This window comes from Pogoniulus pusillus, chromosome 26 (genome assembly GCF_015220805.1).
Source record: "Pogoniulus pusillus isolate bPogPus1 chromosome 26, bPogPus1.pri, whole genome shotgun sequence".
In the NCBI taxonomy this organism is placed as follows: Eukaryota; Metazoa; Chordata; class Aves; order Piciformes; family Lybiidae; genus Pogoniulus; species Pogoniulus pusillus.
The window spans coordinates 14,216,498-14,230,022 of NC_087289.1; the positions used below are offsets into that span (position 1 = coordinate 14,216,498).

Below are 13,525 nucleotides of genomic sequence, written 5' to 3' on the forward strand. Positions count from 1 at the left end.
AAATATTGTTCATAATCACAGAATGCAGCAGCTCGGAAGAGACCCTTGGATGTTATCTTGTCTGACCCTCTACAGTCAGCAGGGACATCTCCAACAGCGTCAGGTTGTTCATTCCAGATTAAAAGGAGAATTCAAATAGTTCAAAATATATCCTCAGAATTACCTCCCTATATGATGGCCATGGACAGAGTTCCATAAACAGGAAGGGAGTTTAAAAGATGTGCAATCCAGAGCCTTGTTTGTACCAGTAAATGTGGAGTGGGTATGCACTTATGCAGATCACTAGATTTTCTCTAGTGGAGTTAGATGTACCCAACTGCAAGATTCTCTCTTTCCTACACCTTTCTACATGTGAATGTACCTACTGTATCTGCATCAGAAACTGAGCATGACTGCAATCACACAGAACACAATTCGGTGGCAGGGGCAGATAGAGGTTGTATCCAGTACACTTTAAATGCACTCAGTGGCAATCGTTTTCCTTTTAGCAACAGCCATCAGTTTATGACATAGAGTAGCTTCCAAATTGCTAAATTGAAGTGGTTGATCCACTATGATTGTCTCCCCCATTTCTATTTAGTATTTTTAGTAAGTGACACATTTCTTTCTTGCTTGTAATTTGGAACAATCTTTACTTGCTATGAACCTCCTCCGTAGATAACTATGTTTTTCCCCCCATGACTGTTTGAATTCATCAGCTATTCTTGATCAACTTTATAAAATGTTCATTCCTAACAAAGAGTTATTTACACCTCAACTTTTACAAAGGCATTTTATCATTTACTGTTACGTATTCCAATTGCACGGTATTTTTTCTCCTACTTTAAAGGCAAAAGATGTAGCTTGCTGGCCTTAAACAGCATGTAAAGCAATTTTAAATGAAGCTCATAGAATCAACCAGGTTGGAAGAGACCTCCAAGATCATTCAGGCCAACCTAGCACCCAACCCTAGCCAACCAACTGGACCATGGCACTAAGTGCCTCATCCAGTCTCTTCTTGAACACCTCCAGGGACAGTGACTCCACCACCTCCCTGGGCACACTCTCTCTGGCAACAACTTCCTCCTAACATCCAGCCTAGACCTCCCAAGCACAACTGGAGACTGTGTCCCCTCTGTTGCTGGTTGCCTGGGACAAGAGACCAACCCCAACTAGCTACAGCCTCCCTTCAGGTAGTTGTAGACAGTAATGAGGTCACCTCTGAGCCTCCTCTTCTCCAGGCTGCACACCCCCAGCTCCCTCAGCCTCTCCTCACAGGGCTGTGCTCCAGGCCCCTCACCAGCTTTGTTGCCCTTCCCTGGACACATCCCAGCACCTCAATATCTCTCTTGAATTCAGGAGCCCAGAACTGGACACAGCACTCAAGGTGTGGCCTGACCAGTGCTGAGTACAGGGGCAGAATAACCTCCCTTGTCCTACTGGCCACACTCTTCCTGATGCAGGCCAGAATGCCATTGGCTCTCTTGGCCACCTGTGCACACCCAAGTTAGTATGTTCTTTTGAAATACACTTTCACAACCCTGAATAAGTCATCATAGAACACACACTGAATTGTCACAGAAATGCAGCCAGACTTTAAGAGGTTTTAAGCTGCTTTGAATTATTTTTTTCTGAGGTATTAAAAAAGTTATGAAAGATTACAGCTGCTATCTTAAACTAGTTCTGCAAACTAAGAAATAATCACAATTGCAGTAATTTCTATAGCATACAAAACACTTCAGTGAGCATCTGATGCTGCCATTAGCAAAGAAAACAGTCATTTCAATTCTGTTTTGCACAATTTAGATTCAAGATATATTTACCCTTCTTTTAGATGTACTGGTTCACTCAGACCACTGGGCTCTTTACTTTCAGTAGAGGAAACATCATCTAGAAACTTAAGGACAAATACACAGGGAATATATTCTATTCAAAAACATAGAGCAATCAAAAGCCAATTTGAAAATATACATTGTGCTAGTTTGAAGCTAGCTAGAATGTTTTGATGAGAAGAGTTAGATTACAGGCTGGGAAAAAGAAAACAATGGTGATGTCTACTGCACTCACAGACTTGCTGAGATGTGTAAGAACAAGAACATAGACAACAGAGTTGCTGTCTGGGCTTTGGGCTGAACTTCTCTCTCTCTCTCTAACCTAACCTGCTGTCTGTGTGATTAATTCACCTGCTTCCTAACCCCCCCTGGCCGACCCTCCATACTATCTTCAGAATAAGGCAAGATCTTGGGTAAGGTTGAGGGGTGGGAGGAAAGGTGGACAGGTAGTTAAGAGCCCCTCCTGGGGACTCAGGTTTCTGGGAGGGCTGTTGTGTTTCTGTATTACCATTAAACTTGTCTATTTCTGTCTATAACTGTTGATACTGTGAATACCTGCTTGTATATTGTGCTAAGCTGTAAATATAAAGCTTCATTCAATTTCCAGAGCTGCTGAGTCTAGTCTGAGTGATTTCCAAAGTGTGTGGGGGGGATGGGGAACACCCAAACCATCACATCCATCTACAGTTTTCTCCTGGGACAGAACCATTACTTTATGAAATGAAAATACATCACAGGAACTTGGACCAACTTATACCCATAAGCCAGACAAGATTTCTTTAATTAGTTCCTTGAAGAGCAGATATAATAAAATCTGTTTCAAAAACGTCGTGGGTGTGTTTTTATTTTGGTCCTCACCTCCCCAAACCTAAGTCTACTATGTATAATTCTTGTGTATTTCTTGTTTTTCATCTCTCAGGAAACTTATCTATAAGAACCTTTTAAGACTGATCATATATACATCAACCATTAAGAAGACAAAGCTAACTGAAAGGTACCTTTTTAACAGATTCAGTGAATTTTTCCTCTTGAAATGTTTTGAAGAACTCACACATAAATGTCTCCTTGAAACTCGACTGAAAGAAGAAGCACAGTGACATAAATATACTTTCAAAGAATGCTGTCTATGAAGTAAGAAAGAATTTTAGTATCCTTACAAGTTTGCTTTTGGTCAAACTTCCCCAACTCCCCAAAGTCTGGATGGCTTTTGATATAAGAGTTAATGTTCTAGAAGTCTGTGCATCCTGAAATAAAGAAACAACATTCAGGAGTTATATTCTGTCACAGTTCTAGGTTAAATTTTGATTTTAAAATGTAAGTGTCAAAGTTATTAGATTACATGATGTAGTAAATCTGACACATCTTTAAGTCCTTTTCTTCACACAAAGAAGAGGAGGCTCAGGGGTGACCTCATTGCTGTCTCCAACTACCTTAAGGGAGGCTGTAGCCAGGTGGGGTTGGTCTCTTCTCCCAGGCAACCACCAACAGAACAAGGGGACACAGTCTCAAGTTGTGCCAGGGGAGGTCTAGGCTGGATGTTAGGAGGAAGTTGTTGGCAGAGAGAGTGATGGGCATTGGAATGGGCTGCCCAGGGAGGTGGTGGAGTCACCATCCCTGGAGGTGTTGAAGCAAAGCCTGGATGAGGCACTCAGTGCCATGGTCTAGTTGACTGGCTAGGGCTGGGTGCTAGGTTGGACTGGATGAGCTTGGAGGTCTCTTCCAACCTGGTTGATTCTATGATTCTACATGCAGTATAGTGTTCTGTTAGCACCTGTTCTTTGAAAATCAAGCTACTGCATGTTGTTGAATATTTTATTCACTACTGCTGGAATTCAGTATTAGAACTTGGGAAATATACTTTAATCTGCAACATTTTAAATCCCTCAAGCCCTGTAATGGTTACTACACATTTAATGCTTCTGAACTCTTCAAAACTTAATGTTAAATAAAATGAACTGCTGATGGACAAATAATAGGAGTTTTCATAATAACAACTGGACTTCAAACTTTTGTGTTGTGGTACATGACAGGCCAAGCCAGAACATGTTCTTCTGCTCTCCCTCTCTCTGTTTTGGGGAGAAACAAGCACAGGAAGGAGGACAAAGAACCTGGAGCCATTGAGTCTAAGGACCCTGGCTTGCCCAGACTTGTTTTGCTTCTGTTTATAGCCTCTGGTCAATAATGTACACACACTTGGCTTGTGCAGGGCCCATGTTTTCCCAAATTTGTGTAATGCAAGCCTATGGCTTCACCTAATATGGTCAACTGCCACTCTGATTGGCTATTTTGTGTCCAAAGGCCCATTAACCTTGGGCTGTATTGATAAAAAGAGATGAGCAGGTAACAATGTGGTCTGCTGTTATATTTGTGCTTGCTTGATGCTGCTGCCTGCTGCCATTGCTCTCTGCTCCTGGCAGTATTCTGCCTCACTGCCTTGTTGTATCTTGCCATGCTATGCTAAGATATAAACGAGCTCAGTCACAAAGGAAAAAACAGTGATGCTTTGGGCTAGTTTGCCTGGAGACTGATTCATTTACCAGGAAAGGGCATAAATTGCCCCCATGTGATATGCCTGCATAGCCAGAGTGACATCTGTGCCAAAACCACACATCACAAGCCGTCCTGCCTACACCTGCCAAGATGAGGCACTCTGGAAGGGACACACTGATCATCCAGAGAAATCAGAGTAAGGTCAGTGATCATCTGCCATCTTTTCCCCAGCACCCCGTGAAGCCTAGGGAGAATGAGACTCCTCAGCAGCTAACAAGACAACAACAGAACTCCTTGCAAGTGTTTTGGGTACTGCCTGAAGCTGTCGCTAGTCCCGTGAGTCAGGAGACTAATATTTGTGAGCAAATCACAGAATCACAGAATTATTTTGGCCAGAGAAGACTTTTAAGATCATTAAAGTCCAACCACTATCTAACTACCAAGTCTGGCGCTAAACCACGTCCCTTAGCACCACATCTCTGCATGTCTGGCCTTATGTGTTGGGACAGGATCAGGGGAAGAAAAATCAATCAGCACAGCTACTGCAGAATAGGTTTTTAATTTGTAGGTACTTTAAGTAATCCCCTGGATGGACAAACTGCCTTCTGCCATAAGGAGAGAGGAGCTCCGTGAGTCTCTCTAGTGGACAAGGGGTGTAATTAACCACAAGCAGTGTGCTGACCACAAGAACCTCTTCTAGTTCAATTAATATTATTGCTAGCTATTTCTTAAACACTCTAGATCCTATGTTACCATTTGTATAACGTTTCCATGACCGGGTGAAGAACCAATTACTATTAAATTAGTGTGTGTGGGAGGGGTGAGACTCCTTAATATCAAAATTATTAAACAGTATTAATTTTGGCAAATAGAATCTTGCATTAATTATTCCTCCTAGAATCACAGAATCAACCAGGTTGGAAGAGATCTCCAAGATCATCCAGGCCAACCTAGCATCCAGTCCTATCCAGTCATCTAGACCATGGCACTAAGTGCCTCATCCAGGCTTTGCTTCAACACCTCCAGGGACAGCAACTCCACCACCTCCCTGGGCAGCCCATTCCAATGCCAATCACTCTCTCTGCCAACAACTTCCTCCTAACATCCAGCCTAGACTTCCCTCAGCACAACTTGAGGCTGTGTCCCCGTGTTCTATTGCAGGTTGCCTGGCAGAAGAGACCAACCCCATCTAGCTACAACCTCCCTTAAGGTAGTTGTAGACAGCAATGAGGTCTGCCCTGAGCCTCCTCTTCTGCAGGCTGCACACCCCCAGCTCTCTCAGCCTCTCCTCACAGGGTTTGTGTTCCAGGCCCCTCACCAGCTTTTTATTGCCCTTCTCTGGACACCTTCCAGCATCTCAACATCTCTCTTGAATTGAGGGGCCCAGAATTGGACACAGTACTCAAGGTGTGGCCTGAGCAGTGTTGAGCACAGGGGCAGAATAACCTCCCTTGTCCTACTGGCCACAACTGTAAGCATTTTGGATTCTTTGGTGATTTAGAAAATTATAAACTCAGTAAAACTGGAACTTAACCTAGAGACAGTTAGTAACTTATTTCCCAGCCACAGACCCACTGAAGGTAATGTAATACCTTCCCAGAAAAACAGATTTGACAGTTATGAATAAACCAGAACAAAGCTTCACAAAACTTACTGGATGGTGAGGTCGTAAATGAAAAGTATGAGGTGAGACTACGGCTACAGCAAAGAAACGAAGAAACACAAAGCTGCTCACTGCAGAATACTGTACATGTGGGTCATCTGCAGAGAAAAACCATGACATGTAACATGCACTACACTGAAGAGGAAATAACGAAGACAGTTAACATAAGAATCTTTAAGCAGGTAACATCAGAGCAGACATTTCTATTTTAGAACAGAAGGAAAAAGTAAAATCAATGAAGTGCATGAAATGAGAAAGATGATAATGGCAAGAAGTGTTCTACTTAAAATGGAGAGTTTATTTCTCTGGGAAGTTCTGTTCCTATAAAACTGGCTCATCAGCTACATTATTAGGAATGATTACTAGAAGTGTTCGCATACAGAGTGTTGATTAGTTACAACTTTATGCATGTTGCATCAAAAGAGAAAACACTCTGGTAGCTGCCTTTAAACAGCAGGGCTCATCATTAAGTGACTCAAATACATTCAGGCTGCACAATGAATGCAGTCAACACTTAGGAACAATTCCAGTCCAGAGCTGCATCATAAATCCAATGGTATTATTTAATTTTGATGCTGTAAATGAGGATTTCTCACACTCATGGTGGATATACTTACAGATTTATACTGGAAAATATAAAGGATCACACTGAAAGGACAGTCTTAACTAGCTGAATTTACAGTGTCAGTTCTGGTGACAATCATGACACAGGTAAGAAAGGACAGTCTTAACTAGCTGAATTTAGTGTCAGTTCTGGTGACAATCATGACACAGGTAAGAAAGGACAGTCTTAACTAGCTGAATTTACAGTGTCAGCTCTGGTGACAAACATGACACAGGTAAGAAAGGACAGTCTTAACTAGCTGAATTTACGGTGTCAGCTCTGGTGACAAACATGACACAGGTAAGAAAGGACACTCTTAACTAGCTGAATTTACAGTGTCAGCTCTGGTGACAAACATGACACAGGTAAGAAAGGACACTCTTAACTAGCTGAATTTACAGTGTCAGCTCTGGTGACAAACATGACACAGGTAAGAAAGGACACTAACTAGCTGAATTTACAGTGTCAGCTCTGGTGACAAACATGACACAGGTAAGAAAGGACACTCTTAACTAGCTGAATTTACAGTGTCAGCTCTGGTGACAAACATGACACAGGTAAGAAAGGACAGTCTTAACTAGCTGAATTTATAGTGTCAGCTCTGGTGACAAACACGACACAGCTAAGGGCTCTAGATTACAAGAATACTCTTCATTTGTAGATTATATAGCATTTCATATTTTAATTGAAGTGCAATAATATTTCAGAGCCACATTATTCCCATATTAAAACCATTCTGAGAGAGTAAAGTTGTGCTTATAGTGGTCACATTAAAAGCACATCAAATACTTTACATTATCCACCTTCCTGAAAACTACTTGGTATTAGTAAAGCTAACTTCATGTAAGTTATGTGCTGTAGTCACAGTCAACACAGCTGCAGCTCAAGTAGTTAAAATGTAAACATCTGACTTGAAAATAAGGCAATGCCTTGCCTCTTTAGAAGCACTAACAGATCTGCTCTTCCAGATTTCATGTTTCTTTCAACTAAACCACTTCTGTATCACTTTTATTACTGCACATTTCTGTTGCTGACTTCTCATTTGCTGCTGCCTTGAAGCGTTTCTGACCTCCTACATTTTGTATCACAAAATCCCCTCCCCCCCCCATGACAAATCTTGCTGATTGATCACAAGACTTTACTATAACTTTAAATACTGACAGAAAAACAAATGCCCAACTGTCATGGTAAGAAGTGCTTCAAACAAGGCAAGAATTTCAATAATTCCCATCAGGTAACAACTGTCCTTTAACTAAGTATTTTACTCAGAGAATTCATTTCAAAAGTTTTTAGAGGACACTTACTTGGAAATCTTTTGGCAGCCAGATGTCTCAAAGAATAAAAAACATCACACATTAGGGTAGGACAACTTATACTTGACCGCACGATTTCACGGAACACTTTGTCCACATAATAGCGTAGATTTTCCTGCAATTAGCAAAACAGGGATTCTTTCAGACCACACAAACATTTGCATTGCTCTGTTTGCTCCCTGAACACAGTTCAGTTCTTAAAAAAAAACACCAGCATCCTGACTGCTCAATGATGTACTTTAGTCCAGTTCATATCTTAAAAGTCTCATAATATTTATATGGAATTATCAGTGTGAGAAGATAGCTCAGTGATGTTCACCTGCATTACACAGGCAGCACTGAGCAACATACAACTGTCAAATCCCACCTTTCTAATTTGAAATATTACAAGGAAGGAGTCCTTCTCATGAATACTTAGTGAACATTACTTTATTGCAGTAACTGTGGCCTTAAATGTTATCCTGTAGTCATAGGCAAGTAGCAAACAAAACTTCAGCAGATAGTTTTACAGCAGTCCTAATCTGGTACTTCATCTAAATGCTAAGTACAGAAGACAACATAAGGAATCACAACATCCAACAAATTGGGAAGCAAGACTGTAATCCTCTGCTGTTTCTTCTCCCCATCCCATTTTCCACTGGACTTCTCCTTTGCTCAGAGGATTATACTGCTACTGGTAAGTTACTCATTTTCCATTACACAGAGCTGCCTTATCTCTCAGATTTTGAGGAAGCTTAAAACTAGGAAGAGACGGAGAAACTCACCATATTGACTTCTACATTATCCCCTTCTCTTAATTTGATGGGATCTATTTCACAGGGTTTAGGAGACTCACATATCTGAAACAAACAAAATGAACAGTAGAAGTTCAATTTCTCAAACAGAAAACATGGAAAAACACCTACTGAAAACCAGATTACATCCTGTATTTATGGCTAAGACTTTAAATAGGTCCCATTCAGGCACAACAGCAAGCAATCACCACTCTACCTTTTGTGTGTGCCTTTTGCATTGATAAATGACATAAAGCATCTCAGAGGTAAATTCAACAGTGTTTTAAAGGCTGGAACAACTACTACTGACTGTATAATTTCAAGCATCTAGAACATGAACTGTAAAAAGCAGCTCCTCCCACTAAACTTAACCAAGTATTACTCAATTTAACTTTCCTCTGGAATTCCCCCACCTGAGTGATTACCACCATGTAAGAAGCTGTAAGAATTCCCATTGAAGAGATAGGATACACCAGTATAGAATCATAGAACCAACCAGGTTGGAAGAGTCCTCCAAGATCATCCAGTCCAATCTATCACCCAGCCCTATTCAGTCAACCAGACCATGGCACTAAGTGACTCATTCAGTCTTTTCTTGAACACCTCCAGGGATGGCAACTCTACCACATCTCTGGGCAGCCCATTCCAATGGCAAATCACTCTCTCTGTGAAGAACTAGTAGTTTAAGAGTCCTGAGAAAGAGTTCAGTAGGACAGCCTACCTCATCAATAACAGGTTTCAAAGTAACCTTTAGGTAGTGCTTCCCCACTATTTTCATCATTTCATCCACACATCGAGTTGCTAGTGAGTTGCCTCTGAAGACTGTGTTTGCTTCTCTGCAAGAAAATTGATTTTATTTGAACAGGGGAAAAAAAAAGAAGCCTGGTTACAAACCCTGATTAATATTTTATCTTTCTGCTAAATCACTGAAAACATTTTTTCCATATATTTCACTCAGGAATTCCAGAACCTATGTATCTCAGCTTGCAAAAGCACTCAGAAAGAGATATTATTACAGCTATTATCAAAACCAAAAACATAAATAAAGCTATAAGGAAAAACCTAAGAGATTTTAGGCAGTGCAAGTTATCCAGAATTGAATATGAGAAAGAACAAGTGGAGAAAATTCCCAAATAATGACTTGTACCTGACAGATATATAATTCTTTCTCCAGACTTGGTGAAAAAAAAAACCCACCTAAAAGCTTAGATTGGTGATAAACTTCTGCACTACTGAAAAATTCAGACACTTTAACTAAAGACATATTTAATTTAGGGTGACACTTTACTCATTATAGCTGTTACAGAAAACTGAGCACCAGCTGTGCAAAGCAAAACCTTTCTAATCTGAGAGATTCAGTTTATTTTTTCCTAGTTCTGGTCCAATTATAAGGGAAAGAGTTTGCAATTTTGCATGAGTCACCTCTTTCTGCACTGTGGCACTGCCACACCTTATTTAAATCAGGAGTAACTCAGCTTTGAAATGATGACGATGCTGTGGTGACAAAGTCTCTTCCACATCTCCACAGGACCCTGGAGTCACTGCTCAGGTCCACTTCATTTCTCTCCTAACCAAATTCACAGGCCATGCACAGCTGCTTAGAAGAACTCCTATGCTTACTACTTTCAAGGCATCTTTGCAGAATAAGGGTACCCCTTATTTAAGTCACGTACTAAAGGAAAGAGGCTAAGATTCTTGGCAATTAAAGAATAATAAAGTACTAGCCTAATTAGCAGTAAAATCTGATGACCATTCAAGTTATGACATTTTAAAATAGAAACTATGCACCCGTGGACACAACTCTAGGCTTCTAGCTTAAGTTAAGCTGTATACCAGCTTCAACAACATTTTAACACCAGCACACAATCTCTGACTCCCAGCTTTCATGTGACTTCATTTATAGACTACCATTAACAGATCTATGTACTTCGTTTTACACAGAGAAAGAAATTTGACATGCTTACTGATCAGTGTTGTATCATGAAGCCCTTTGAAACTCTAAGAATACCTTAAAGAGGCATGACATCACTAAACATGAAATACATACTGGGTGTCCTTCAGATCTAGCTCTGCAACTGCAGCAACAAATGGAACTAGCTTATGGTGGTGTAGCAACAACCGCACAAGAGGCAGAACAGCATCATACTTGTCTCTACAAACTTCACTCAGTATGTAGGCAGCAGATGCAGAAATTGGCTATGAGAAAGCAGAATATGAAATCATGAGTAAAGTAGTTAAATGTTCTTCATGTATTTGGCAAAGTACAGCTCAAACCTACTAAGACATGGCTTAACAGTTAAAGTTTCAACATTTGCTGTACGACACAGCAATTAAAAGCCTCAGTTCTACAGCAACACTTCATTGAGAATTGGTTATTATCTCATCTAGACTTGACATTCAGAATTAAATTCAGCATCTACTCATCCTTATTTTCCCTAGAAGGTTTAGAGTATGGATTTGTAAGAAATCCAAGAAGGAGGCAGTAAGCAGCTGCTTCACTGCAAGGTCTTACGTAGCTGCAGAACTTCTAAGACGCTAATTACAGCACATGAAAATGCAGTTCTCATGCTTCTAAAGTGTCTGTGGCCCTTTCACAGTTGGGAATTCCAATACAAAACCTGATCAAGTTAAGTACAAAAAGACAGCTGCTGACTGCCACTAGCTACATACTCTGCTCCTCCTGAATTCCCAGTCCATTAGATTTTAATATGGGCTAGCAAAATTTTAGGCACAATCTGCCTCCTCTTTACCTTATCCCTGGTCACTAACACCAAGCTCAAGAAAGGCTATAAAAGACCTAGGAATAAAAAAACCTTGTTACTGTAATTTGATCCCTGTCTACAGTTATGTTAATCATCTTCCCTCTGTCACCAGGTCCACATGAGAAACTCATTCACAGTGAGAAAATACTGGGGGGAAACAGAACAAGAAGAATCAAAAATCAGTTTTGCAGCAGGTAATTTCTGGTAAAGGTGATTATCAGCCACTTCACTGCCAATAATGGATCAATGTCCCTGGAAAACCACTAAAGCCAGGGGGCAAATAGCAGTCAGTGGAAAACACAAAGTAAAGTAACCAATGAGATGAAAGTATTCTTTCTTTTTCTGCCACACATCACAGATGATTTCTTCACTCTGCTGGTTCTTCTAAAATCAGATTAAAATCTTGGTAGTTTGTTGCATTAGTAAATGCTCTACAAGCTGCTCATCTGCTTGCTACACAAGCAACTCGTGAAAAGGGACCAAAAAATTCTCTAGATCTGCACAGAACAGTCTGAAGGAACCTTAAAGGTCTATTTAATTTCTCTCCACATAGGACTTAATTTCTCTGACCACAGAGCTGCATCATTCACATTGTCTCATACAGGATGGGATAAAATCATTTAAAGCTTTCATTTTAAAAGAATTTTTCAACAATAGTACCTGAGCATCTGATGATTTTAGCAGCAAGTTTCTTAGGGAAGCATAGTACTCAGAGGGAAGTACACAGTCTTCAGTGTAACAGATATTTAATCTAAGTGATCCCAAATCATCAGTTTTAGAAGACTTATTCCCATTCTCTCTTGGTTGCAGTAAGTACCTGAAGGCAACAGAGCAATTCTAAAACGTTAGGTTCACATTTCATCAATTTGACTAACTTGACAATAAAGCAAACTATCACATTATTTCAGAGGACATAAACTGAGTCTGAAGACTGGCAAGAGAAGTCACATTAGGAAAAAAAAATGACATGCAAAAGGGGAAAAAAAGGAGCAGAATTTGATGCCCTTTTAGCTCACAGTGAAAACACATTCTCATTTTCCTCCTCTTTCCAAACAGTGACATAGGACAGACTTCTTGTGGCTCAAAAGGGACAAGAGGAATAATTAGAAATGATGCCAGACCTTCTCAATATACATCTAGGTTATACTTAGGGTGTTGGACATTGCTGATGGAACAGCTAATGTCAAGAATCCACATGGCCTAGTCTGAAACCAGGGAAAATACACAGCATAAGCAGCAGTTCCTGAGAAGCATAGATTAAAGTGAGGCAAAAGAAGTGACTTTTTTTCCTACTCTCAATTAAAAGAAATAAATTGGACAATTCTTCATTGTTAAGTATTATTTTTTGTCAGTTTAGGCCAATTTCTTTTCTGAATTCCCTTCATACCTTGCCCTTCCAGCTTTTAAACTTCGGTGTTTGCTCCTCTGAAATGACATCATGTTCACAGAACCACATAATATTAGGGGTTGGGAGGCTGTGCTAGTTTAAGCCTAGCTAGAATGTTTTGGTGAGAAGAACTAGATTACAGGCTGTGAAAGGAAAATAGTGGTGATGTCTACTTCACTCACAGGCTTGCTGAGATGTGTAAGAACAAGAAATAAAAACATAGATAATCACTCTTGCCTCTGCTGCTGGCGAGCTCCGAGCTGGATCTCACTCCCTAACCTCACCCTCCACTTTTTTGACTAATCCACTTTGATTTGTAACCCCCCTGGCCAAATCTCCATTCTTCCTTGGGACTGGGGTAAGGTTGAGAGGGGTGGAAGAAGGTGAAGGGGTGGTTGGGAGCCCCTCCTGGGGACTCAGGTTTCTGGGAGGGCTGCTGTGTGTCTGTATTACCTTTTACCTTGTATATTTCTGTCTGTAACTGTATCTACTGTAACTATCTGCTTGTATATTGTGCTAGCTGTAAATATAAGCTTCATTTATATTTCCAGAGCTGGCTGAGTCTAGTCTGGGTGATTTCTAAAGTGGGGGCGTGGGCGGGGAACACCCAAACCATCACAAAGGCACCTCTAGAGATCATCAAGTCCAACCTCCACTGTCACAGCAGGATCACCTAGGGCAGGCCACACAGGAATGCATCCAGGTGGGTTTTGAAAGTCTCC

At 40.7% G+C, this 13,525-nt stretch overlaps 1 protein-coding gene across 3 annotated transcripts in view; it reads right to left on the reverse strand.

Moving 5' to 3' along the window:
* Window positions 1–13,525, reverse strand: part of RASA2 (RAS p21 protein activator 2) — a 60,180-nt gene that overhangs the window by 12,744 nt on the left and 33,911 nt on the right. For all 3 annotated transcript variants that reach the window (XM_064165153.1, XM_064165154.1, XM_064165155.1), the window contains exons 10-18: window positions 12,077–12,233; window positions 10,702–10,850; window positions 9,376–9,490; window positions 8,646–8,720; window positions 7,873–7,996; window positions 5,956–6,062; window positions 2,969–3,055; window positions 2,810–2,887; window positions 1,803–1,876 (exon numbers count right to left, since the gene is read on the reverse strand). In XM_064165153.1, the coding sequence (XP_064021223.1) occupies window positions 1,803–1,876; window positions 2,810–2,887; window positions 2,969–3,055; window positions 5,956–6,062; window positions 7,873–7,996; window positions 8,646–8,720; window positions 9,376–9,490; window positions 10,702–10,850; window positions 12,077–12,233 (966 nt within the window). The remainder of the gene's footprint in view (window positions 1–1,802; window positions 1,877–2,809; window positions 2,888–2,968; window positions 3,056–5,955; window positions 6,063–7,872; window positions 7,997–8,645; window positions 8,721–9,375; window positions 9,491–10,701; window positions 10,851–12,076; window positions 12,234–13,525) is intronic.